Here is a 27,141-nt window from a genome sequence, read left to right on the forward strand (position 1 = left end):
GCCTATCATGCAAAGTGTAAAAGGAATAGTTACGTAAGTGTAGCATCACCATCAACAATAACCAACAAATTCAACAAGTAGTTTGAAAAACATTTTGCAGTTTAATAATCATGATTTTTTTTACAATTTGTTTTCAATTTCAAAGATGCAATAAAATTTTCGGTCATTTCGTTTTTGTTTTTAATTTGTATTCTTAATATCTAATTGAACTGTGTTTGTTTCATTTAAAAGGAATGTTTTTAGGGTAATTTCTATAGGTAATTAAAAAAAAAAAGTATGTAGGAAATAAATGAAGGCTTGTTGGCAAAATAAAGACAAAAGACAAGGTGTGTTAATTTCCAGGCTATCCTACTCTTTATTTAATGCAAATTACAGTACCAGGGAGCTATTCCTCAGAGCACGCAGAAGGAATATTTACAGAGGCGCACATTTAGCATTTCTTCACAGAACAAAAGAAAAACAAATAAAATAAAAATGTTCAGTCACAGAGTCATTCAAGTAGTAGTACTGTTATAATGGGATTTTTTTTTTTAAATAATCTTCAACAATTCTCTTTTCTTAAACCTGGTTAGCACATTGTGCTATGCTACCTTGAAACACGAGCATCTCCACTTTACTTTTTTTTTTTTGGCACCCTTTGTGGTGTGGGTTTTTATTTTATTTTTTGAAGTACATGTTTTGGAGAGGGGAATTTGGTAGGTTGTGGAAGGATTCAACATGTTTGGATGCAAAATTACAGCGAGCAGGAAGCGGCAGAGATGTCACATGACTCGAACCCTTAGGTGCTACTGAATACTGGACTAAGCTTCCCAAAGATGTCAGATATACGGTAAAAGGAAAACAACTCCACGTTACTACCTCCAACAACCAACATAAGGACTGCTCGGGCCACAAATAAGGGGGGGCATTTCCATTACAACGGTCATGTTATGAGAAGATGCACATTTTTGATAATTAAGTGGCTATAGTTGTAATCTTGTGAAAATAATGTTGGGACTATTGTGAAAATGAAGTTGCATCGATATAAGAATAAAGTATGGTACATAAACAGTTGTGATATTCCAAGGATAGGCCCAATATTTTAACAATGGAGTTACGAAATAAATGTAAAACTGGACGTGTTAAACTAAATAAAAGTGTAATGTTACAAAGTTGTACAATGTTCGACTTCGAATAGTAATAGTATGTGTATAATAACGCCCCCCCCCCAGACGCCTCCCAAAAAACAAATGATACGAGAACAAAATTGCAAGTAAAGATTGCAATGACACGAGACTAATGTCGTCACGTAATATTGAAGAATTAAGTGGTTAAGAGCAAAGAAGGAGAAATGTTATTTCAATGAAGCTGCAGTCTCAGCTCAATTGCAATTTCATAACTTTTTAACTGTTGGAAGTGATATCTCAAGCAATTCTTGGGTTTTTAAAATTTTTTTAACGGTTTGTGAATAAAGTCATAGTGATACGAGTGTAAAGACAATGTTTGACGATTACGAGAACAGTCGTACTCCTAAACCTAAAGTTGTCATCTCAATTCTTCTAATTTTACAACTTTTCCTCTCTAACTGGAAGATCTTTTTTTTTCTAACCGTCGTAATATACCGAGAATAAGTCACAATGAGGAGGATAAAAGGCAATAGAAAGGTGGAATATTATGAGAGTTAAGTTGTAATGATACAAGAAAACGTTACAAGGGGAAAAAAAGTTGAGATGATACAAGTATGAAGGTGTAGTATCACAGATGAATTTGTTATCTTCATTACTTCAATGTTCCAACTTTTCCTTTCGAAAGAAATATTAGATTTTTTTTTTGAGAAAGACAAAACAATACGAGAATAAGAACAAGGGAAAAGGTGCGGTGTTATGATAAATAAATGTGGAATATGAGATTTAAGGCATTAAAGAAGGTTTCTGTTTTGGTGAAAAGTTTGGAATAGGAGAATAATGTTACGAGGATCGGAACTCAAGTCAAAATGTTGTAATTGAACGATCATGAATACAATCATTTGTTTCAACCTGTTTATGGGAATAAAGTCAAATTTTCTGGGGGGAATTATTATTACCGGTACTTACGAGAAATGGCCGAATAAGACAAAAAAGTTGTAGTGTCCCAAGGATTAAATCCCATTTTTTAGATTTAATTTCTGTGTGAAATTTGTACTGAAACCATAACATCGTCACAACTCGTCACTTTTAGCTCAAGTTTCAACGTCAAGCTTTTTCTTGTAATATGATAATTTCACATTACTCCAACCTTTTTTTTTTATCAAAGTATTTTAACTTTATTAATAAATTCTCTCTCTTTTTTTTTCTTTCACGTGGACCCTCGCATGTATAAACACAATATTGTCCTGGACTTTCAGAAAAAGGTTTTTTCAATCCGTATCCCATTTTTGTCTGGACATTTCTCGTATAACATTAAAACTTTGTGCTAGCAACATTTCCACTTTCTTGCAATTCCATCATTTCCACTTTACTTTGCTGCTTTCGGTGTGGTCCTAATACTCCCTCGTCATTCTGTACTGCACTTCACAATATGTACAGTCTCTCTTTTTCTTTTCTTTTCTTTTTTTTGTCAAAAACTTCATTTGAGGTTTGTCCGTGTATGTGGACTACTGCGGTGCTGCCTGCTTGCGTGCGCGTCCTGGATAAAACTAGACTACCTAGTCAAATAAACACTCAAAAGGAAGCGATCCTTAGTCTTAACAGTCCATCAACAACCTACTATATTACAATTAAGGGTGTGTGTGTGCGCGTGGCCGATGGGGGGAATTCAACAGCACCAAAGGGGAAAAGGTGGCGAGTCACGATTACAGGAGGGGTGGCGACAAGGCGAAGGTGTATGAAAGCAAAGGCACTCCAAACTATCGTTACACTATACATGACTAGTTGTCATTACAAGAAGATCTACTGTACTGTACAGGTCAACATCGGACATATGGCTGGATAAAGAGCATTGAAAATATTATCCATCAACCGATCAACATTTGCCCTGATTCTGCCGTTGGTGTTTTTTTTTTTTTTTTTTTAAATTTTTGTTAAACAGTACATGGGTCTGCGTATGTACATAACACACAAAAAGAAACCAACGTAAAAATGACTTTTGGTGAGGAGCATTTATATTGTATGTACAATTTCAGCTTTTTTCCTTTTTTTTTCATTTTATTTTTTTATTTGTCTGTCGTGAGCGTTATCTGTTAGCAATAAGACGCATCGATGAACTTGAGCAATGGCGGTAGGATAGCTTAGTGGTTATAAAAGAGAAGGGTGGGGACCATTTTAGTTTTTCCTCTAAGACGGCGTTTAAGTTTGTGCAATGAGCTGCCATTTAAGATTTTCCGATCAGGGGCCATTCTAGTTTCTCTTCAGATAACCCATTGTCGTTTTTTTCAATCAGCTGCCCTTTCTGTTTGTGCAAAAAGGTCCCATTTGAAATTTGTCCTTTGAAGGCCACAAAAATTCATTAAAAAAATATTAAATACATATGAAGCACAAATATTCCTCGTATATATTATGAGCACTTTTCATGACACTGACACTGAATTTGGATGTTTATTGAACAGCATGGCAGGCTGTATATGGACAGAGGTACCCCACCCTAATCCACAGCTTCAATAAAAATGACAAATGGAGAACGGGGGGGGAAAAGGGATGCTGAAATTTTAGTACATTCCAGCAAAAGCAAGGGAAAAAAAGGTGATCCACTCCTTTTTTGTTGTCAGCAGCAAATATTGCAGCCACTCGTGATTTATATGAACTCACCCATTAACAGACTTCTGAACCATAGTAGTTAATATACATATATCTATATATACTTTTTATACAGAAGGAAAAGTAATATATAAATTGTGTATGTAATGCGATTTTTTTGTATGTATATATTGTACAAGCATACAGGACCAGATAAACATGTCACATCCGACATAAAAATAATGATAATGAGGGTTGGGGGGGTAGAAAAATATTTTAAAACAAAGTTGAGTAAAACGGCTTGCAAAGCGTGTTAAAAACAAGCCCTGGCTAAGGGAAAAGAAAATTCCCATCTGGATTTGCTTTTTTGCACATGCATCCGTGTGTGTGTGTGTGTGTGTGTGTGTGTGCGCGTTTGCACAAGCCTCATGCTTCGACTCCGCCCAACACCGACAGCCACATTCCCTAACCATTCTTAGACCATGCATTGTACAGGAGGAAAAAAACATGAAGAAGAATTGGGCCGGGATTCTGAAAAACGGGGTGATGTGAAGGGGATTGGGGGGGGGGGCAAGTATGACTATTTCTTTCCTTTTTTTTTTACAATCATCCTTGAAAACATCAAGAGACGAACGAGGCTTTTTGTGTACAATAAAGTGTATGTTTATCTTAAGTTCACACACCTGTTTCGGTGGGCCGTCGCCCCGCCTACTTGGAGACAACCGACAGCTGGATGAAGGGTCTGTGAAGGGGGTTTGCAGGGGAGGTCAAAGGCAGATTTTCATTTGTGGTTGTAGCCGGGCTGCGCTACCCGGGACAACAATGTGGAGGCCGCAGGCTGGGGGTATGAGACCGGTCGGGAGAGGAAGGGTGCTCAGGAGGTGGAGTTGGAGGCGGAAGCCGAGGCGCTGGTGGTGTTAGGGGATCGCTCTGTGCTGCTGCCATCTGTGGACACAAGGTGGCCATGTTGTCAACATTTTCAGGAAAACTCGTTTGGACCACTGGCCCGAATGACATCATGCAACCTCTCAGTTCAGCAACCATCCATCCATCCATTATCCGAACCATGAAAGCATACATGTGGTGTTTTCCACAGAATTCTGCAAAAAATAAAAGTTAGCAGACAAGCAAACAAAACTGAGTAAAAAAAAAAAAAATAATAATAATCATTGGAGAGCTTATCTGAAAAGTGGAAGAGACTGTGAAAAATAGAAAGCTGCATCATTTAGGGCCCTCCAAAAGATGGAGCCAAAAGTTAATGCAAAAAAAAAAAAAGTGATAAATCCCAATACCCATGTTTTAAATGCCCAAAAGTCTGACCTAAATATAGCGAGTGGGTGACATTTCTTTTTTTCTCTTTTTTTTTTTTTTTTAGAATAAATAAATTGTTCATTTAAGTACACAATTTCGGATAAAGAAAATGGACGTGTTTAAAGTACAACAGAACGTTTTGAAACTTTTGGTTCGGTTTCCGTTTTGTCAGTGAAAACAAGTTGAGAAATGAAGTGGGTGAGGGACAGCATGGCTCCTACCGGTGGTGGCAGAGACGTTGGTTGGGGTGCAAGCGGCAGCCTGACTGCGAGCATGGGCGGGGATGAGTATGGAGGCCAAAGACGGATTACTGGACAACTCTGACAAGAGACAGAAAAAAAAGCATATTACAGCAGCTTTTCGCTTATTAACACTAATGTCTGCGTTCGTTCGTCTAGGTGGATTCGTGGTCATCCAGGCCAAGGTAATCCGCAAGGGTTGCCATGCCGCAACTGGCGTAACTTGTTTGTTGAATTTATTGTTTGTTGTTTTGCAAAAAAATTGTTCACATATGCAATTATGCTTTAAAGCTAATGCCATGTATTTTGTACACTGCCTGTAACCGAAGTTAAAGGTGAGATCGAAGCATTTTTAGGTACTGCAGTACAAATTTGGTCGCGATGGTAAGAAAGTTGTTCAAGTGCCCGACCTTGGGTAGTGAAATTGAAGAGCGAGGGCTTCTCACGCCCATTGGGCAGCTTGACGTTGGGGTCGCGCAGCTCGTCGAAAAAAGAGTGCGCGCAGGCCTCGAGGGGCGTGAGGCGGGCGGTGGGCGTGTACTCCAGCAGGCGCGAGCACAGAGCGATGGCCTCTGGGGGCGTACGCGGCCGGAACACCTGCACACCCATCGCACACACAGACGTCTGTACAGTGATCACACACACAAGTCAAGAAACACAACATACACGGCATATTTCTGTTTCATGGGCACAAAACACAGCATGGCGAGGCAATATGAGGCGGCAGTCGAACGAGAGCGATGATTCTCAAAAGTGCGGCACGCGGGTTCCCTCGAGTGAGATGTGAAAGAATCACTGCCTGAGAACAGTAAAGTTGTACCATCAAATTTACGCGTGAAGAACTATGTTTTCTAAATATTTACTCAGTACAATTTGAAATTATTGTGCAATACATTTTAATTGATTCGTTATTTCAGTCCCCCCCCCCACCCAAGTATGTTTAAGCAATGTTACAGTGGCTTACAAAGATATTAAATATACTATTCGGGAATCTGTCTTGTTACTGAAGACACGTGGGCCTGCTATACTACTGTTTTTTCATGGTGGTCATGGTGGTGGTACTTTTGAGCCAGGATCGCCGAGAAATTCTCGGCACTTGTGGTTATTTCTTTGATTGCATTTAGCTACGTTGTGTGATGTCTATGTTGAACGGGGCGAAATTGTACTCCAAAGTATAAACACGGTTCAGTCAATCGCATATCGTCAGATTGGAAAACATTTAAAATTAACCATCACAACGGTCGCAGGGTGTGCTGGATCCTCCCCCAGCCGTTTTTGGGCAGTAAGCGGGGGACAACCTGAACCGGTTGCCAGCCAATAGCAGGGCACACAGGGACGAACAACCATCCGCGCTCACACTCCCACCTAGGGACAATTTTGAGTGTTCGATCAGCCTGCCATGCAATGTGAGAGGAAACCGGAGTACCCGGAGAAAACCCACGCAAGCCCGGGGAGAACATGCAAACTCAACACAGGGAGGCCGGAGCTTGAATTGAACCCGGTACCTCTGCACTATGAGGTCAACACGCTAACCACCGGACCACCCTCAAATTAACCACTTAAATTCAATGAACACGCTTTCATCTGAATTTGGGTCAAAGTCAATCCCAATTTCGAAAAATAAGACCGTTGGTTACCGGCTCCAGCCCGGAAGGGATCCCATGGCGCGTTTCACACTACCCTGCTGACCAGATCCAGTAAATTCCGATATTCATGTCCGAATCGCAACTAGCACGAGCAAAATCAAGCCGCCCCACATTGACTGCAATGACATCACACATGCATGAAGTGGTATATTAAGAGAATAAAAAGGGCTCCTGTACCTGTTGACTCACCTTAGTCCAAGGATGGGCCTTGATCTGGGGGAATTTGAACTCTGTGTAATTGGGGTTCATCTCGCGGATCTGCTCCCGAGTTGGGGTGCCGAGAACCTGGAGTGAACAGGTGAAAAGCTCAGTGACAAGAACTGGACTGCTGGGCGGCGACTATTAACTCTTCCCGAGTTGCCTTACCTTGATAATTTCAACCAACTGATCGACTCCGCTGTCACCGGGGAAGATTGGTTGTCCGAGCAACAGCTCTGCAAGCACACAGCCTGCTGACCAGACATCTGAAGAGAAGATCAAATTCAGTTTTATTCACGAGAAGCACAAAAGCACATCAGTGGAAAAACGGCAACAGGAGGGATCAAGCTTACGGTACCTATGCTGGAGGTGTAATCGGTGGCCCCAAAGATGAGCTCGGGAGCTCGATAGTAACGAGAGCAGATGTAGGACACGTTGGGCTCGCCACGAACAAGCTGCTTGGCACTAAACGGCAAAAACAAAACGGACCGCCGTATTATTCTGCCAGCGTGAGGTTCCCCGCGGTCGGGCGTAATGCGGCCTCTCACCTGCCAAAGTCGCAGAGTTTCAGCACAGCCGTCTCGGGATCCAGGAGCAAGTTCTGAGGCTTGATGTCCCGATGGCAGATCCCGAACGAATGGATGTATGCCAGACTTCTGAAGAGCTGGTACATGTACAGCTGCAAAGAGAGTCACACAGATTATGAAGCATAGAGGGCTGAAGTTGTGTTCACGATTCAACTTGCGTCATACAGCGAAATATTTGGTATGTCTTGAGCAATCTTGTTAAGAACGCAGTAACTGTAACTGCTGTGGAGCAAGCTGCCGTTCTTTCGCGTCCATGCGATCTTACATATCAGATTTTTTTCTTATTGGTTTGTTGTACTCAAATTGAAACGGCCATTCCAACCAGATTTTGGACTTTGTCTGAACGCCATTTTTGTCGTGGTATTGAGACATCACATACAGTACCTTGACATAAACCATGGGCAGAGTCTGTTTGGCTCGGCTGTAATGTCTGGCCACTCTGTAAACCGTCTCAGGAACGTAATCCAGAACCAAATTCAGGTACACTTCATCTTTCTGTTGGTGAGGAACACAGATAATAATAATGAAAAAAAAAGAACATTCAAGGAAAAAGTACAGTTGTAAATCAGAGATAACTCGAAAGCACATCTACATCATCGAGTGGCACTCAAAATGCGACTTAATGCCTCTGTGTTTCCTTTCCCTGTCTATTGCTCATGGCTTCTTGAGCGCTGATGTAAACGACATTTTGGCCAGAGTCAAACTGAAGGGGGCCATTGTGGCGGGTTTGCCCCCGAGGGGCAGGAAACACACATGCATGCGTCACAGCGTCCTGTATTCCAGAAGAGGCCGCAGACAGTGATATAATTTCCTCCATGGAAGAGCACGGGGATTGCGCACGTTCTACTCTGGAGCACACTGACCCTGAAGGGACACAGGGGCCGCTGTATTATTCTGGGACTACTTCCTTTTCCCTGCGCTTCTGAATGGATCTTGACCTGCACTGGGGGCTCTGAACTACTCATTGAATTCTTGCTATTAGCAACCCTTGCGACCTTGACAACTTCCTAGGCCGTCTCCTCACTTGCACTCCATTCCTACAGGTGTTCAGAAATTACATAGCCACTCCCACCACACTCTGGCGGGCCCACTACCATTGTCCTGCTCTCTTCCTATCCAAAATTATCCTTTCCCTCCCTCACAAGGCGACCTAACCAGACAGAACAAGCTTCGTCTATTACTATCCGAGATTTATGGAGAATTAAAGCCATAATTAACTTGAATATTACATTATTCCTGTGGTGAGGGATATGAACATATTGTGTTTTATTGGCGGCACAATGTAACAAACGGAAATGACATCTGTTTCCATTACGACATCTGCACGGTGCGAAAGTAGCGAATGTTGCATCATTTGTCGCAGGGGAATTTTGAATACATTCAAAATGTCCTTTTTGACAAAGAAAAAAAGCAAACTGTCGGCAAACATTTTGCAACCTTAAATGAACTCTGATGAACCCTGACGTGAACGCACATTCGCTAACCTTCACACCTCAGTGGGATGGAGGTGGTGGGGGGGTTTTGAGGAGACAGATTCAGGTCCATACTCAGTCCAGTATTGTTTCAGGGTTGTAATCGACTTGCATTGGAGTTCCATTCGATTCTCACTAAACTATGTTCATGCACTAATAGGCATGGTTTTATTCATTATTGGTATGAAAAACATTTGTAGGACAAAAGTATAAAACAATCAAATTAGAGCTTGACTTTTTATTCAGGGCCGATATTGACAGTGAGTATTAGTCGTCAAGGAGTCCGATAACCAATATTTGAAGCAGATATTCATTTTCAGTAAAAGGGAAAACTTTGCCATCAAAATTAAAAATAACGATATATACAGACGTCAATTCTTAACTTGTTGAAATGTCTTTATGCAAGTCTCTGGATACTGACTCACTCTCAAAGATGGTTATAGGGGACGCACCCAAACTACAAGGTACACTTGAGTTAGCACAATGCTGTACTTTTTTAACGTCAACTGCCAGCTGGGATTCTCTCGGCCAAAAAGATAGAAATAAAGGACCGGACCACAATGACGAGCATCATTACCCAAATGGCTTTCAGCCCTCTGGTGGCTTCGGGTGTACATTAATTTGGAGTCACCCCATTTCACTTCGTGTATGTGTGTGTTGTAGACACCCGTTGATAACATTTGCCACTACTAGAGAGCCCAACCTACCTCCCACTATTGCCACTCAAGCTATATTTAGCCTAGCAACAGTGATGACTCACTTCCTGCCTGGCTACAAAGCCACTTCCTTGGCTGGATCCCAACAGGTTATACCCAGGCGGCGACCTGATTGGCCTGCCTCTGTTCAGTAATTCAGATGCCAGTTGGCTGGCGTAGCTGCTCATGTGATTGCTGTGTGGAATCCCAAACATGACACATTACGTAGGTGGCAATCTAACATTGTGGATCAAGCAAAAAATAAAAATAAAAATAAGGTGGGCTACGGCTAAACTGAATACTCAGGTTTCTTCTGGACTTACAGTGTGCAATGCCAAGTGACACAATCTCCGTGTCATCTCCCAAGTGGCACAATTTGGATAAGCATCACAGCAGGGAAAATAGAAGAACGGGGCGGGAGGAAAAAAAAAACATGGAATCATCCATCTTCATTTCGGAATGAGGACTCTTCTAAATGTGATACATGTTGGATGTATACCAATGCAGGAGCACAGAGATCAGATATAGCCTGTTAATGTGAGCTTGACGTCATCCAACTACACCAATTGCAGATTTGCCCATATCCGTGTCTGCTCAAATAGCATAGGTAAGCACACTAAAAATCATGGACGATGAAGCAAAAGCATACACAAACAGTTTAAATAAAGTATGCTACATCATAAAATGAGCAAATATTACCAACAGTGGCCAGTGGAGTAATGGGGTAAAAATTCAATCAAGTGTGTCAGGACCAACAAAACAGTCCAGATCATTTAATAGAGTATTTGTATGAGTTATTCATGGATTATATTTTAGAGTGGACAATTGGTTTGGCACATCGGCCTCAAAGTTCTAGTTGTGAGACTAAATCCATTTTCCGGCCTGTGTGGCTTTTTTCCGGGTACTCCGCTTTTCTCCCACATTCCAAAAACATGCATGGTAGGTTCATTGAAGACTAAAAGAGTTGGCTGATACTTTAATATCAATATGTATTGTGATCGACACGTGATCGCTAAATAACAAATGGCGAGCAATTTCATTAAGCAAACTATTTACGTGATCACTGGAGCAACTTGATGCAGCACGATTGTGCTCAATAGAATTCTAATGACAAACACCAGTTCAGAATGTATTTACTACTATCAAAACTACCTATTAATCCAATGGCAAAAATGAATAAACAATCAAATCACTGTCACATTCAAAATGCCACGAGTAGTGCAAATCATATTGAAGTGGTGAGAGGGTCAAAGTAGTGCGTGTTGATCACATCGCATGGTATCGGTTACATAAGATCACCTAAACACGTGCTCACACATAGGGTTCACACGGATTTTCCAAGGTCCAGGTAAAAAACTTTTCTGAGTATTTACAAGATTATTCTTTGGCATCTTATCTGACGGCATTGCAATACAAACACAATTCTGTTTACTCATAGCCCAGGGAGTAGAATTTGTAGTGTCAGTTGACCTGGTCAACTCTGTCGTTGCAAAAATTCGAAACAAGATTCAACGCTTGTAAAACACAGGATTTTAAAAACTTTGGAGCACACGCTCTCATCTAAGAACCAGTGAGGTCACACGACAGCTGTACTAGTAGTAGAGTGAGAGCAATAGTAGTGGTTGCTTGGCACACAGCTGCACCCAGCAAGAACTCTTATCCCAAATTGCAGTGTTCTTATCTTATCTCCCGCCCACTTCAGCCTATCTTATGCCCATCCGTCATTTGATCTATCGACTTGTCAGCAAACAATCCCACTGTGCTCAAATTGTGATTTTCACTACTGGGTATGAGGACTCATTAACCACGCAGTGGAAGTGCGCAATTAGTACAGACTGTCGTAGGTTTACGACCTCTATAAATTGAAACTAACGTGACTTTTGTTTTTTATAAGAAGCAGGTTATCTTGCGCCTGATTGTTAATTTCTCTCTCTAATATATTACATTAAGATACCTGCAGTACGGTAAATCAAGCAATGGACTGCGGCCTGAGCTGGAATATCAATTCACAGGTGTATGGTGTTGGGCAGTGTTCTCCATGTTTTGATTTGGATTACAATGTGCAGTACAATGAACACCTGTACATGGTGGTGAAAATCCACACATGGAGACCACACTAAAAACTTTTAGATGAAGTTTTACCTCTCTCAAGAAAGGGGTTCCAATGACTGTATTTTATTTATTGGGTCGGTGGAGGGGGAGGTGACAGCCGAGCACCGATTCATGCGAAATCAAATGGGACGACGTTTAGGTTCCGAACCATGTCCAGGTTGTGACTGTGCGGTTGTGAAACAAAAAATTGATTTTCCATGGCACACATGAATGCAGCAGAGTTGTGTGAGTGGACAATATCATTATATTGTCCACTCACACAACCATAAAGCATTTCAGGGTTGGAAGTCAGCGAGACTCGACTAAAAGTGCACACAAATACATGCAGTGTATCGGAACAATTGTAAAGCCGTGCACTTCCCAGCATACTTTGACTGCATGTGCAGGAGATGGAAGTCTTGGCGGTGACGACGGGCAGAGTGGCTAGCGGTGTTCCCGGGTCAGAGCACGATGTCTGAGAGGGAGGACGCCACCGAACGGGAGCACCTTCCTCTGGCCAGCGCCAGTCCAAATAAGTCCACCTTGCATCACTGAATTAAATCACGTTGGGAAGTGTGTCCACCTTCCTTTTAAATCCTTTCAGGCTCATTAGTTTTTAATTCTGGATGCTTTGTTGACAACGTTCATCCATTTTTTAAAAAATTACATGCATCCTTTATCCATTGTTTTAATATGCATTGCTGTTTCGCGGGAATTTAAAAAGCGGCTGTAAAGCGTGCATCAGCATCTGTGGCTCTCCTTTCCCATATGTGAGCCCATTTCAATAAGTGAGTTTACTCTATTGTCTTTTTAAGGATTACCACTATACCACTTTTTTTTGACAGATTGCCTCATCCAAGTTTCACCCCCTGGTCCCATGGTGTAAGGCCAAGGCCTGCAAAAAGACGACCAGGGACGGACATCTTCAAAGCAATCAGGCTTTATGAAGAAGGAGGTTAATGACGTTGGCCAAGAGCCCCGGTTATCCCTCTCTAGCGCCACTAAGCCGCTGAGAGACGCTGGCTAACTGCAGAGTATTTGCTCTGACTTACGCCTGAATCAGCTTATATCTGGTTTAACGGGGTGTGGCGGTAAATCTAAGTAGAAAATCTAAGATGGTATGCTGCTGTACAATGAGCATTCGTACTGTCTGGAAAAAAACATTGCTATTGGCGATTCTTTTATAATAGATATTGGAAGTTCACAGTACGCGACTGAAGAAGGGGAAAAAAATGATTGTAACAGCCGAATGATATTCTGTCTATACAATGATATACAATGTCTACAAAACTATAAAGCAGATCCTTGGCTTACGTAACATATCCAGAATGCGCTGTTGTCTACCACTAACAGAAACACTTCAAGGCTAAAAATGACAAACGTCTCATTACAAATAAAACAACAACCAAATGAAAAACATAAGTAACAGAAGTAACTGGCCCCGCATTCTTGTGCGGGATCATTTCTTATGATCCTGTACAGTAGAAAATGTATTAAAACTGTAAAGTAAGTGTGTGATTGTCCTAAAAAAAAATCTAAGGTTGCCAGGTCAAGGCGCACATGGTGTAACAGCATGGAGAGAATGTCTATAATTAACAGACCCCCGCCAGTGTCCAGTCGCCTCTAGGGGCCCACGCAGTGGATCCTCTTTGAAACCCCCAGCCGCCATTTTTTGGCTTGGGTAGGTATGTAGCAAGGAAGCATTCCTAACTGCAGAGTCATGGTAAAACTTCCATGTGTGCGCGTGTGTCTATATTTGACACACGCACTGTTTGCCAGCAAAGGCAGTGACGCCGGCTCGCCTTTTTGTCGCCAGAGGACCGCCGATGCTCGACAAAGACGGACAAGTCCAGTCGAGCAGCGGACGGGGACTTCCCTTTATGCAGAGTGCAGATGAAGGGTGAAAGGCTACACAGAGTTAACAGTTGGATTCCCACACCTGTTGGGACATCGATGAACAAATTACAGCATGTCCTCGTAGGGACTACGCAAAGTAGGCCATTCAAACTGTGCGTCATCCCATTTGACAGCTGAAGTCGAGTGCATTTGGCAAGTGTGATTCTCTGACTTGTCATCAAGATTTGTGCACTTGCCCTCCTCTGGCACACTTGGAAGAGGCGAGCCTTGTTCAGGCACGAGAGGTCATGCACACGATTGATTTACAGGACGTCCTTGGTTTAGGATGGGCCCAACGTACAAGATTTCAAGGTTGTGAAGGCCGCGCAGCTAAATAGCGGTGACATAAGAAAACGTCATGTGGCGCAAGGAGGCACCGCTTAGGTACCTTTTCATTTGTTTTATATTTATGGCCACGTTGTTATTCATTGAATGACTGTAATTGAGTGTCATTATGACTTTACTACTGCGTTAGCATCGGGCAAAGTCAAGTCAAGTCAAATTTACATATATATGTAATAGTACATAGTACAAATAGTCCACAGCACACTCAGTTACCCTGCACGTGAAATATTCTTATAAAATACTGTAAGTTCCTCTCGCCAGTTATTCATGGCCTTGCACATAAGAAATGTCCAAAGGTAACTAAGAAGACTCCGGGCTCTGCTCCTGTCCTTGAAAGGATAGGCTGGATGGACTTTTGATGGACAGACAGACGCTTGCGACTTGTGATAGAAAACGCGTTCAGGTGTGCCTGATGCACTGACTGCTTCAGGCACGAGACGCTGAGACAGCCTACGATGGTGAAGTAACTCACCTTGTCTCCACTGGAATAGAAGAAGTAGCGCAGACGGACGATGTTGCAGTGGTCCAATTTCCTCATAATCTGTAGCTCACGGTTCTGGGTAAGGAAGGAAAAAAAAAGAATATGGTAAACAATTTTTTCTTGAAAACACCTGTATTTACATGGACATGATATTGAAGACTGCACGCATTTTACAATAAGATGCAAGTTGCCCATCGAGTCCCACAAAGATGTGAACGCAGCATTCGTGACACTTGAGCAGTCTTCTGCTTTTGAGCACCTGCGTAATTAGATGCGTGTCAGCGGGGCTAATGATGTAGAGAAAGTGTCATCCTTCACTTAAACACACATTATCTTCTTAAGAGCCAGCACAGCATCTTTTTCCTCAAGGAAAATGGTTCCTTCCACTGCCTTTCTTGTCCGCCAAGATGTGACATTACTGCATGTAGGTCACAAACCATTGTGCTCTGCAGGAAATAGCCTCATCTTATGGTGTGTCTATTGTGCACTCTATGGAGGACGAGGAGGAGCAGACAGGCCGGTCAGTAACAGAGTGCCGAGCTACTACTGCTCTCTTTCCTGCAAACAGAAGCCATAAAAAGTAGGTCCGATTTCGATGCATGTTTGGAGCGCTGAGATGCAATAATCCAAATTGGACAGGATGTAGTACAGTGACTGGCTTCCTTCTGATAAATACATTTATGGATATCAATAAATGATAATATAGTAAAACTTTTCATGGATGCAAGGGACCATTCATTCTCCATGTAAACCCAGCTATTGTTCTTTGGCACAATTCCAAAGGCTTAAATTGGGGGGGGCTAAACCACACAAAACAATCTTGCCCCTTGTACAGCATAAATTAAACCCATTTGCTCCTAGGCTATCTTCAAATGTTAATTTTAAAAAAGGTACCGGTAATAATTATCAACAGCTAAGACATGCCTATGTTGTGCTTTCATGATAGCCTCATTTGATGAATAACAAAGCTTTGATTTTCATAAAATGAGAAACTCAGACCATCGCTGACCTCTAAAGTGGGAGCAGTAAGGGAGTGGGAGTTGGTTTCACCGGGTGCGGGATGGGACAGTACAGGACAGGATTATTTTTCTTTAACTCAGGGAGGCTGGGACTGGGACAGGATGAGATTTCTGATGTGGGAGTGGGATGGGAGTGAAAATTATCTCCCGTGTCACGCTCTAGTCTCTCATAGGAAAAAATATCAGCAGGTAGAACAAGATGTAGGGTTCAGATAAGGGAAAACATTTGTTGGCAGTCATGCGAGGAGACTTCATGCTCATTTGCTTCCCAGCCACCTATAATTAAGAAGCACTTGGCTGAGCAAGTAAGTGTTCTAAAACAGAGGAAAGGGATTTAAAAAAAAAAAGAATGCACAGTATGCAAGCAAACCACTGGGTTGTTCCAGTGAATCACTCAAACCAGAGACTAACCTAACCGCAAGCTAGCTACATGATAACATCATGGGCAGACACGAGCAGGCAAACAAACATTTTGCAGTTTGCAACAGATGCTGTTGCTAAAATTAAACCAAAATAAATAAATAAATAAAAACGCAAAAAAACGACACTGGCTAGCAGCACCTGTTGGGTCGGAAAATTGAACATTGCGAAGAAGTTGAAAGGACAGAAACTTAAACTTCTATTACAGGCTTCAGCCTTTTATAATGTGACTGAAAAACAAGGCAATACAACAAACCTGATGAATCATCTTCACAAGTAGCTCCCAAGTGATCAAGGTGAACGCATGAAAATGGGAACAGTTTGCAGTTGCACAACCTGCCCACGTAAACTTTCGCAGTTCAGCTGCTAACAACCAGCCAGCAGCGACTGGACGAAAGCAGCAGTCCATGGTGTCACATTTTGATCACACACATTTGCTAATAGCGAGGATGCTAACATTTTATGTCATATCACAACTTAAACATTATTATTCACATTCACTCTCCCCAAGGGGTCCATTTTTAGCAGGCCTCTGTGTTATTTTACATTGTTCTCCATTTGTCGTAATGATGAATAAAATTGTTTGAAAACAATGTATATTAAAATGGTGAAATAGCCAAACTTGTCAGAACCAATGCTTTGAAACTGGGAATTTAAAAGCAATGAAAGAAAATCGATTTTTATGTCAAACACTTGCAAAACCTTCGCCGCTCAGTGTGATAACTGCTTTACATGCAGGTGCTCTCGTGCCTCTGCTGCGGCTCTGCTGCTCCTGCTGAAAGGCAGAATATTCGTAAGACCAGGTGGTCCCTGACTCAAAGTAGGAATTTGCCGGCTTTTTGATTCACTGTCAAAGAAGCCAAGAACGCTGAAGTATCCACACCCTGGTGGAATGAGAAAACACGGAAGTGTGGGAATCCTTGTTTAGACTGCTGCCCCAAGGCAAAGATAAGGATAATACCATAAACGTGTTATGTAATCATAAAGGCATCAACTCGAGCCTCTTCTATAGTGCAAATTATTTCCCCTTGATGGGACGCAGAAGACAAAAATCTCCATTATATATTAGGAGAGAGAAGGCGATTGAAATGCAAATACTGTATATAGCGGATCCAAATGCAGCTACTGACTGCTCTTTTAGGAAATAGCATGCAACAGAGCAACGTCGAGCAAGCCGTGGAAAAAACAAAAAAGCCTACCGTCAAAGTGACTCAAACTCAAGTCGGAGGTGCGCATGTTGTGCTTTGTTTTGAAAGGAAATCACACATTTCCACGTCGGCACCAAAAGGAAAGCTGACAGAGCACTGTTGTGCACTCACGCTTTTAGGTTAGAACACAGCCAAAATTTTACATGGGAAACACAGGTACGCAATAGATGCTCAGGATTGAACAGGCTATTCACTCCGGGTGAAAGGCAGACTACACCCTGAACTGGTCGCCAGCCAGTCAAGAGACAAACAAATATTCACACCCACATTGACAGCATCACTGAATGGGAACCGATCCCACACTGCCCGCATAAAAGTCAGAGGAGAGTACAACTATACCATCTGCGACTCCCTGTGTCAAATGTCCACCTGCCTCAATTTCACTTTGAACCTAATTAGACAAGATGTTGTTGATTTTGTTAATACCAAACAGAATCGAAAACCGTGACCACAAAGGCGAGATACGAACTAAACTGTGGATTTTGGGATTATTCCAACCCGATCGCAGACGATAAACGTACGTTAAGGCAGTAGTAGTCAAACCGGCAGCATATTGCTTCTTTAAAAATAAAAATAAAAAACACAGGTCCAATATAAAACAATCAAATGAAAAACACCACATACACTAACTGTGTGTGCTATCTTGTTTCACATGACAAGGTATTGTAACACAAACCCTTGGACAACTTTCACAACCCAGAAATGTCAGATTTAACAGTAAATACAGTACTGTATTTGTAACTTAGTGTGCCTTCCACGTGATGATGAAGTCTACAACCTTGCATGGGTTTGTAACCTCAAAATGTCGTATGGCGGGACCACACTAACCCTGGAGGACCCCCTGAGAAACCTCTCTCGCCCTCCATTTGTGGGGGTGTCAAACTTGCGTTCATCACAGACCACATGGTTATGGCTTCCCTTTTGTAGCCTTTTCTAAAAGTGGAACCACAAATGTATCATCTCGAGCGGGATAAAAAGTTCACTCAGTCACAGACAAGTATGTTGTACTTCCGTTTTAAAGTTGACTGTTTGGTTCATCAAGGGAACAAAATGCAAGGCATGTTCTTTTGTGCAAACGGACATTTTTGATGGCGTTTAAAAACAAACGTGTTTTTTTAAGGGAGGTATAGTACAACATAATTTTACCAAAAAAAAGAAATTAAGGATGCAAACAACTTTAACAGTGGTGTACGCCTTAAGCGCACAGCACTAACACTACACTTAATTATCAGTAATAGGTTCTGTGTAAGAATCCGTATAATGTAATATAATATATATATATATATATATATAATATAATATAATATAATATATATATATATAATATAATGTTGGTGTAGTTCCCCAACAGTTTAAACATGCTGTGGTCCAACCCTTGATCAAGAAACCTGGTCTTGATCCAGATGAGCTGTCAAGTTACAGACCCATTTCCAAACTGCCTTTCATTTCCAAAATTCTGGAAAAAGTGGTGCACATGCAGTTGAAACTTTTCTTGGATGAACATAACATCTTGGAGGTCTTCCAGTCAGGTTTCAAGACGATGCATAGCACGGAGTCAGCCCTGTTACGCGTTTCTAATGACATCCTCCTGGCAAATGACTCTGGAGACCACGTGTGTCTGGTTTTATTGGACTTAACTGCAGCATTTGATACAGTGGATCACAGTATTCTGCTGACTCGTTTGCAGCACTTGGTGGGCATTGGCGGGAGTGCTCTTGATTGGTTTAGGTCCTATCTAGCTGACAGGACCTTTTGTGTCAGCCTTGGCTGCTCTGAATCACGCACTGCTCCCCTGTCATGTGGTGTTCCACAGGGCTCAATTCTGGGGCCTCTGCTGTTCTCGCTGTATCTGCTCCCATTGGGTTCCATCTTAAGGAAACATGGTATTCCTTTCCACTGCTATGCAGATGACTGCCAGATCTATGTCCCACTGAGCAAGAAAGACACCTTCTCATTAAGGCCACTCCTATCCTGTCTGGAAGAAATCAAAACCTGGATGGCACAAAATTTCTTGAAGTTCAACGAAAAGAAGACAGAGGTGATATTGTTTGGCCCCAGTGGACCTTGTACATTCCATCCTGTAGACTTGGGCCCCCTATCTCCTTATCTGAAATCAACGGTCTCAAACTTGGGACTTAAACTGGACAGTGATTTCAAACTCGATCGGCAAATTGGTGCCGTTGTTAAATCCAGCTTCTTTCACCTAAGACAGCTGGCCAAAATAAAACCTCTCCTCTCACATGAACACTTTGAGACAGTAATTCATGCCTTTGTCACATCCCGGCTCGATTACTGCAACGCCATGTACTTTGGAGTCAGCCAGTCCTCCATCAAGCGCCTTCAGCTGGTACAGAATGCCGCTGCTCGCCTCTTGACTGGTACTCGTAAGAGGGAGCATATAACTCCTACTTTGGCATCCCTTCACTGGCTCCCCATTCATTTTAGAATTATTTTTAAGATCCTCCTCTTTGTTTTCAAATCTCTGAATAATCTCGCGCCACCTTACCTCTCTGAGCTCATACGCCCCTACACCCCTGCCCGGCGCCTCAGGTCTGTGGACCAGTCTTTGCTAGACGTACCAAGAACTAAACTGAGGCTCAGAGGGGATCGAGCCTTTTCTGTTGCTGGTCCATCTCTCTGGAATGACCTCCCACTGAACATTCGGCAAGCCTCCTCGCTGCCCATCTTTAAAGCCCTCCTCAAAACTCACTTGTATTCTTTGGCGTTTGACTCAGCATGACTTAGATTTGCTATTGGTTTTACTGCTTGGTGCTTTCTACCGCCTTATTACTTATTACTTATTACTGATTCGTCTTACTGTTTATTGTATATGTTAAATCGCTCCATGTACAGCACTTTGTATGCAGCGATGGCTGTTTGAAAGTGCTCTATAAATACTGTTGACTTGACTTGACTTGACTTAATCATAGTTTCATGTTACAAAATCATCCTCGCCTTTGGTTAGAATAATTTTTGATGAATAATTAAAGTCATTGAAAATTGTGAAACGCTTTTGCCAGCATATAAAATGACGTGAATGTGGTCTGCTAGCCTTGAGTTTGACATCTGGGTTCGACGGGCATCTTGTTACTGTGGAAGCGCACCAATATGCAACAATCGTACATGAGTTCTTTACCTTTCGCTCTATTTTCTCTCTTCGTCTCAAATGAAGTGAGCCGTTGAGTCATTTATTGAGTTTTAAGGCCCATGTCAGCAGCTGCTTCATATGATTTTGCTTGAGGAGTTCATTTTCTATTTGCACCCTTTGTACAACGAAATGTTGGATATCTTTGTTTGCAGTGTTATGATTACAGGCCCCGGTGACTGACATTCGTGCAAATTGGGAGAAAGCTGTAACATGATTTACCTTAAATCTCCTGTCCTGCAGCACCTTCTTGATGGCCACCAATTCTCCGGAGTCACACAACTTGGCCTGGTAGACGACCCCGAACGAACCGTTGCCGATGACCTTAGTGTCTGTGTAGCTAACTTCCTGCGGCCGGTCGGGGCCTTGCCCTGGAGTAGCCATCACTGTTGTTACCTTGCTGCCATCTTTATCCCCTGAGAGAGAACCAGAGAGAGAAAGAAAGTCAAAGGAAGAGCCTGGCACTGCAGCACAGATAATGTTCTTAAGTGAAACTCCAGAAGGACAAAGACTTACTGTAGTTTTCTGTGATCGTAAATTGTGGCTGAGGATTTCAAACTAACCAATAGTGAATTATGAGTGGGGTGTATATTTCATTCAACTTTGCTGTGTAGCACCCAACAGACCGAAACACAGGTAGAAAGTTTGGGTTCTTTGCTTTGCCTATCAAATGATTGTACCGCGGTATCATTGCCCCAAGAGAGCAGCATACGATTCAGCCTACGTAACTCCAGGCCGCCTCAGCACTTCCTCGAACTGTGAGAAAAGTCTGTTCGCACGCACACGTTCACACAGGGATTTCTCACAACTAAAAACAGCATGCGAGCCATCAGTGCGGCAAGGGAAATGCCAGTTTCTGTCAGGAAACCTCGGGACAGAAAACCGGGCATGTACTTGTAAATGATTTCTAATTATGGCTGTCAGTGAGATTCAGAGCACACAGAAAATGTGTGATGCCCCTACTACAGAGCCTCCATATCACATTCTCATCTTGTGCGTGGAAGCGCTTTCATTTGGCGTCAAAGAGAATAAGTGGCTCATTTTGTTCGCATCACGTGCAAAAGAGGAGCGAGGGCACGATGTAAAGGAAATGCGAAAACAAGTCGTCTCATTGTTCTTGGTCAGCTGCTTTATAAAATAATCCGCAGTCTAATATAAAATAATCTGCGGCCGTAATATAGTAACACCATACAATGTCAAGTGAAGAGTTGCGCCTAACTGTAATCGAAAGCAGGCTACAAACTACGAAGGCCCTGCACACAACAAACTTCCCAAGTACAAAAACAGCAGAGCTGACCCCGCAAATCAGAGGACTTAAGTGACAACGCTGATTCCAGTGAGCATCTCCTCATTCTCCAGTTAGTGGATCCACCAATGAAGAAGGCCAAGTTGCACGAATATGGAACTCAAGTAAAATTTCAAGAAAATGCGGAATCCACTTGTATGAATGTTAATGTTAAAATAGGACTTAATTGCCTGTAAACATTTTAGAATGTGACAATGATTGTGCAACAGACGATTTCTATTGTATTTACATGACTTCCTATTATCTTCGTAATATGGGGACCAATCAATGTCCAGGAAAATCAATTGAAAATACGGAAGCACGGCTGTAACTGACTGTAAGCTTGTCGTGCCATGTGACGACTTATATTTACCGATGTAATGTAGTTAGTGTGCCGTTTGTAACATCGATATTTTGTATCATAAGCGGAGGGCTCAACATTGTACAGTATATACGGGCTGAGACTAATTAGTCAATTCATAGAGTCCCTGATTGAAATTTCATTAGCCCTTTCATTTAGACGCTTCCCTTTGACAGGGATACAAAGACAATGAATCAAATTAGGTTTTAGCAGGTTAATAACACCATCATGTTCAGTTCTCAGAATTACTGCTTGTCTTGAGAACTTTGTTCTAAACCTCAACGCAATGCAATGTTAAGTCCAGGGAGGCCATTAAGCGGCTGCATGACAATTAGGACAAAGTCCATCTTTACGTTGAGCTTTTAAAAAAAACACACACACACACACACAAAAAAACAAAAAAAAAACAGCAGACCTGTTGATCAGATCTTTATTGTGCATGAAGCACACAAGTAGCCATATTTGGCAGACGGGATGATTAGCTTTAGTGTGCGTGCGTGCCTGAGTGAAAAGCCGGAGCCCTGGCCACACCCCAATAGCACACATCTCGATCAGCCCTGAAGCTCAGTCGGCATTCCTCGAGAGCCTCAGTCACACAGCGGGCAAGTGCAATTGTAAAAATGCAATAGAGTGGTCTCAACTGATGAGTTTAATGTTTTGTTCCGTGACCACACTCGTAACACAAAACGCTCATCTTCAATCCACTCTTTTCCAACTGAAATGAATGGAATTGCCATGAATGTGTTCCAGACCTCGCATATAACACCAAGAAAATAAACTGTAATGCGTTTTTAATGAGTCAAACTGCACTCTTCAGTACTACACTTCATGAATTGTATTATTACGAACAACATAACTAAACACGCTGCAAGAATTAAATTGCATCACAATTTCATGCGTACATCTGTGGCTCCTCCTGGCGAGCATGCTTGGTCACCAGTGGGCAGTATAAATACAGACATCCATGATAAAGCAAAGCTTCACAACTAAGCTGCAAAATATTTGCTTTTCATCAAATAATATATAAGTATTGTTAAAATGTTTATGTGTCTTACTACAAAGTTTTCTGTTAAAATATATGTTGCTTGAAATGTGAGGGACAACTTTGACACTAGTTCCGCTAGCTCGTCTATGGCATTTTGCATTGTGCATTAAGTTAGTAAATTTTGGCACACAAATATACGTGGTGTTCAGATTAAATACCCAAGATGTCACTATTTTTATGTTTAGTTTTTCAGTAAGCTTCGGTTGGGACTGAGAATAAGGAAAAAACATGAAGCTGTTGCCCGCTTTCAGAATGCATGATGAAGCCACAGTAACCACAAAAAAAACGATACAAGTGCATGGAGAACATGCCATCTCCACTCAAGAGGTCGAAGATTCAAACCCCATAGGTAACCACTAGGTCACTGTGCCACTTGGCCAAAAACATTTAACTCACAAATCCTCATGATATATATAAATCATGTATAATTTGGGGTACAGGACTGACTCGGCACTCCTGATGGGAAAAAGGTTCCCTTTGCCGATAAAGAATATGATTTATGTCATATAGATTATTACCCAGAATGCAAGAGGGAGGCTTGAAGCTCCACTAACCGGTATTAAATAACAGCAATGTGACTGAATGACAGCAAATGTGAATTAACCATGTAAATCTTTTTTTAAGGAAAGGATAGAAAAAGAAAGAATATCCATCCATTTTATATACCACTTGAGCAATTGGAGAACGTATGACAATTTCACAAAGTTTTTAATAGACATACTTAAAAATGCTTATTAAAGTGATTTTCTATGTACAATAGGGATGTGAATTTCTATTACCGGTATGTTTCAAGTCAAGTCAAGTCAAGTCAACAGTATTTATAGAGCACTTTCAAACAGCCATCGCTGCATACAAAGTGCTGTACATGGAGCGATTTAACATATACAATAAACAGTAAGACGAATCAGTAATAAGTAATAAGTAATAAGGCGGTGAATAATAAGGTATAATAATAATAATAATAATAATAAGGTGAGCTGGAGCCTATCCCAGCTCACAAGAGACACTTCACATTGAACTGGTGGCCTCTCAATCACAGGTCACGAACAGCCACAGTTACACCCCATGGACAATTTTTAGAGTCTTAAACACATTTTTTTGAATTGGGGGGGGGAAGGCATATGACCGGCAGAAAACAAGGAAAACATCCAGACTCCACTTAGCATGGCCAAGATTTTAATCTTTCAACTCCGAAATGTAAGGCAATGCTCATACCATACATACAGTATATCTATCTATCCATCTATGTATAAGTGGTGTATATTTTTGGATACATGACTGAAGTGGCCCCTGATAGGCAATAAGATCCCCGCCCTTCATATACTGGGGAATATGATAAGCCTAAATGCATCGGGGATGCCCAGACCTTCCATAAACCTCATTGTAGCCCTACGGCACTGAGAAAATATCACTTGATTTCAAGTAAAAACAGGTACAAAAGGAATAAAATCTCCTTTTTTGGATTACTCCAGTTGTACGGTTATTTTACGGGCGAACCTTCCGCCGTGACAGTTGCGTAATCGCATGTCTGCGACTGGCTCTGCCTGACATGTTAACTCGTGCAGAGCTTGTGTGGCAACCCGGCTATGACTCATATTGGTCCACAGTACCATAATCATCATTATCGCCACGGAACGGAACCCAGGCTCGCCTTCCACCACAAGGCCTAGGACCGGCCAAGCTGCCACGCTCTGGCCCGAGTCTGCAAGCATCTATGCGGGTTGCGAGCTAAGCTAATCGGCGGCTAACAGTCTGGTTCGTTGGGGGTTTATGGCTGGAGGGAGGGGGGAGGGGGTTCGATTGGTTGGGTGGAGCCCACACCGAATGGGCCCGGCACGGCGCGGTGCAGGTGGTGTGTAGAAGGCGACTTACTGCTGACTTTCATACTGCCGAAGGCGGACGGCTGCGGTACCGGCTTGCAGCTCTCCGCGAAGGATGTGGTCCTTGGCCGACCCGACATGATCAAGGCGCTTGCTGGTGGTTCTCGGAAGACTTGCTTGCACTAATGTGATCTCTGAAAATGTTCATCCAAAAAAATAAAAAAACAGGAGGCAGGGGACGACAGCGAATGAACTCCACAAGGGGGAAAACAGACAAGAGAAGCTCGCCTAATAAACTAAGACTTTCAGTCCAAATATGTGCATTCTCCCCCCTCCTTGGAGCTGTTCTGTCAAGGGGGCCCTTATGGAAGAAACGTCTCCTACAAAATGATCATGAATTGGGCCTCATTCGGGGGTTAACAACAAAAAAATCGTTCCGAATCCAGGGTGGGTTTCACAAAGATGCTAACGTTAGCATTAAGCTAAATGCGGCGTTTTTGGCCCGTCCAGTTCCTCTTCATATTCCGATGTGGAGCCTCGGAGAACCGACTGCCATGGCGGCTCCCTCGCCTTAGCCGACCGAGAACGTCCAGTGGCAAGCCCTCTCAATACCTTAACCCAGAAACGACTTCAGCATTCACAAGATACACCGTCAGGCACAATTTTAGCCCAAACTGACGTTAATTCCAGGTACGACTTCCAACTCAAACAGCGTTGGATTACGGAGAGCGGCGATACTGGATTTCTTTTTTTTATTCCTTCCCAATAGGTCTCAGGCTCGCCGTCTTTGTCACTACGCACGTTAGCTACGCCGTTTTTGTACAGACGTTGAAGAAGGTGTCATCTCCACGCTGCAAACGTAAACCGAAATGGAGAATACGGGAAGCCGTGAACGCGCAATGGCAACTCCCGAGAGCGGATTTAACCAATCAGAGAGGGCTATTTTTCCAGAAATGGGCGTCAAACGGGAGTTCAATACACCAATCAGAACGCCGTTCCAGAACACCACATGGCATAATTTGCTTTGCACCGCCCACAGAACTTCAAGAGCCCCCCCCCCAACCCGCCACATGGGAGGGCCGCAGCGTGATGGATGACTTCATGAACCAATGAAAATTCGGTATTTAAGCGACGTAATTGACAGCACCCAGCTGTCACGAGGACGCAGTAGACTTCAGCACTGTTGCTATGTCGGTGCAAGACGGCGCTTTCCTTCGGGACGATGTTGTTTTCGTGTTCCACCTGAGTGTGACGCGTGAATGCATTGTGAGCACTTTGAGTGTCTGGTTGTACAAAAAAGTGTCATGTTAAGTTTGATGTATCATTATTATTCTCTTCCTCCATACGTACGGTATCTTAATTGGAAGCAGTTAAGAGGTCTGTTTTACTCATCTCTGCAAGTAGACAATCATACTGTGCCCCTCTTAGAAGTCCCCCCAGAAAATAAGTGTTCATGACTGAAAAAGTAAAGAAGTCCTCATTATCAGTGAGTATTTGCAGTATTGAAACCGTCGCATTTTAAAACCATGATACACTGTCAACCCGGTAATCTGTTCCATCTATATTTAAAACAGAATAGTGATCAAAATTTGGAAATGAATTAGCAGTCTACAAATACAAATTGTGTTCTGCTTTATCACATCTGTGTGCCGCATTTACGCAGTTTTCTTTACTCAGCTATTTGGTGTTAAATGTGTCAGCGGCCTTCATATAAAAAATTGTAATAGGCTAATCTTAGTTGGTCTTCCCTCCCACACACGAAAGCTGGAGGAGAGCCTTTTGTGTGGTTTGTATCTCTTGTTGTACGCTACAAAGGGAATTCATCCCAGTCTGCCCTTCAGTGCTTCAATATGCAGAATGAAAAGTCGTGTCCCAGAAATAAAGCAACCGAGCAAAAATAATGCGAGATGCAGCGGCGAGACCAAAATAAACAGACTTTTTTTCTTATTTAAAAAGCAAAAAAGAATGCCCAAATATATATATTTTTGTCGTCTCACGTTACACTATCCAACCGCCCGCCCCACTGTCAAATCAAATGGTTAGTGTTAGTTAAAACAAAGCAAAGAAGCATAGAAACACTGTCTGTTTTGTACCCGTTGGCGATTTGTATACTTTGAGTTGATCTCTTCATGCAGAGCAGGCTACTGTAAGATCAGTGAAGTGTTTGAGGGTCATTGGGACTCTGTTG

General features: G+C 42.3%; 1 protein-coding gene across 3 annotated transcripts; it reads right to left on the minus strand.

Moving 5' to 3' along the window:
• Positions 1–331: 331 nt before the first annotated feature.
• On the minus strand, positions 332–25,803 carry gsk3ba (glycogen synthase kinase 3 beta, genome duplicate a). 3 transcript variants are annotated; one of them, XM_052082761.1, is made up of 11 exons: positions 25,006–25,803; positions 20,665–20,858; positions 14,642–14,725; positions 8,055–8,165; positions 7,632–7,762; positions 7,442–7,548; positions 7,252–7,349; positions 7,063–7,170; positions 5,650–5,863; positions 5,222–5,320; positions 332–4,634 (listed from the first exon to the last, which is right to left on the minus strand). In XM_052082761.1, the coding sequence occupies exons 1-11, from the start codon at positions 25,091–25,093 to the stop codon at positions 4,564–4,566; spliced, it is 1,305 nt and encodes a 434-aa protein (XP_051938721.1). In that variant the 5' UTR covers positions 25,094–25,803; the 3' UTR covers positions 332–4,563. The 3 variants fall into 3 exon arrangements, with proteins under 3 accessions (XP_051938721.1, XP_051938722.1, XP_051938723.1); XM_052082762.1 differs by having other exon boundaries at positions 5,650–5,836; positions 25,006–25,802; XM_052082763.1 differs by having other exon boundaries at positions 5,650–5,836; positions 7,075–7,170; positions 25,006–25,801.
• Between the last annotated feature and the right edge of the window lie 1,338 nt (positions 25,804–27,141).

Source organism: Hippocampus zosterae, chromosome 12, assembly GCF_025434085.1.
Source record: "Hippocampus zosterae strain Florida chromosome 12, ASM2543408v3, whole genome shotgun sequence".
Classification (NCBI taxonomy): domain Eukaryota; kingdom Metazoa; phylum Chordata; class Actinopteri; order Syngnathiformes; family Syngnathidae; genus Hippocampus; species Hippocampus zosterae.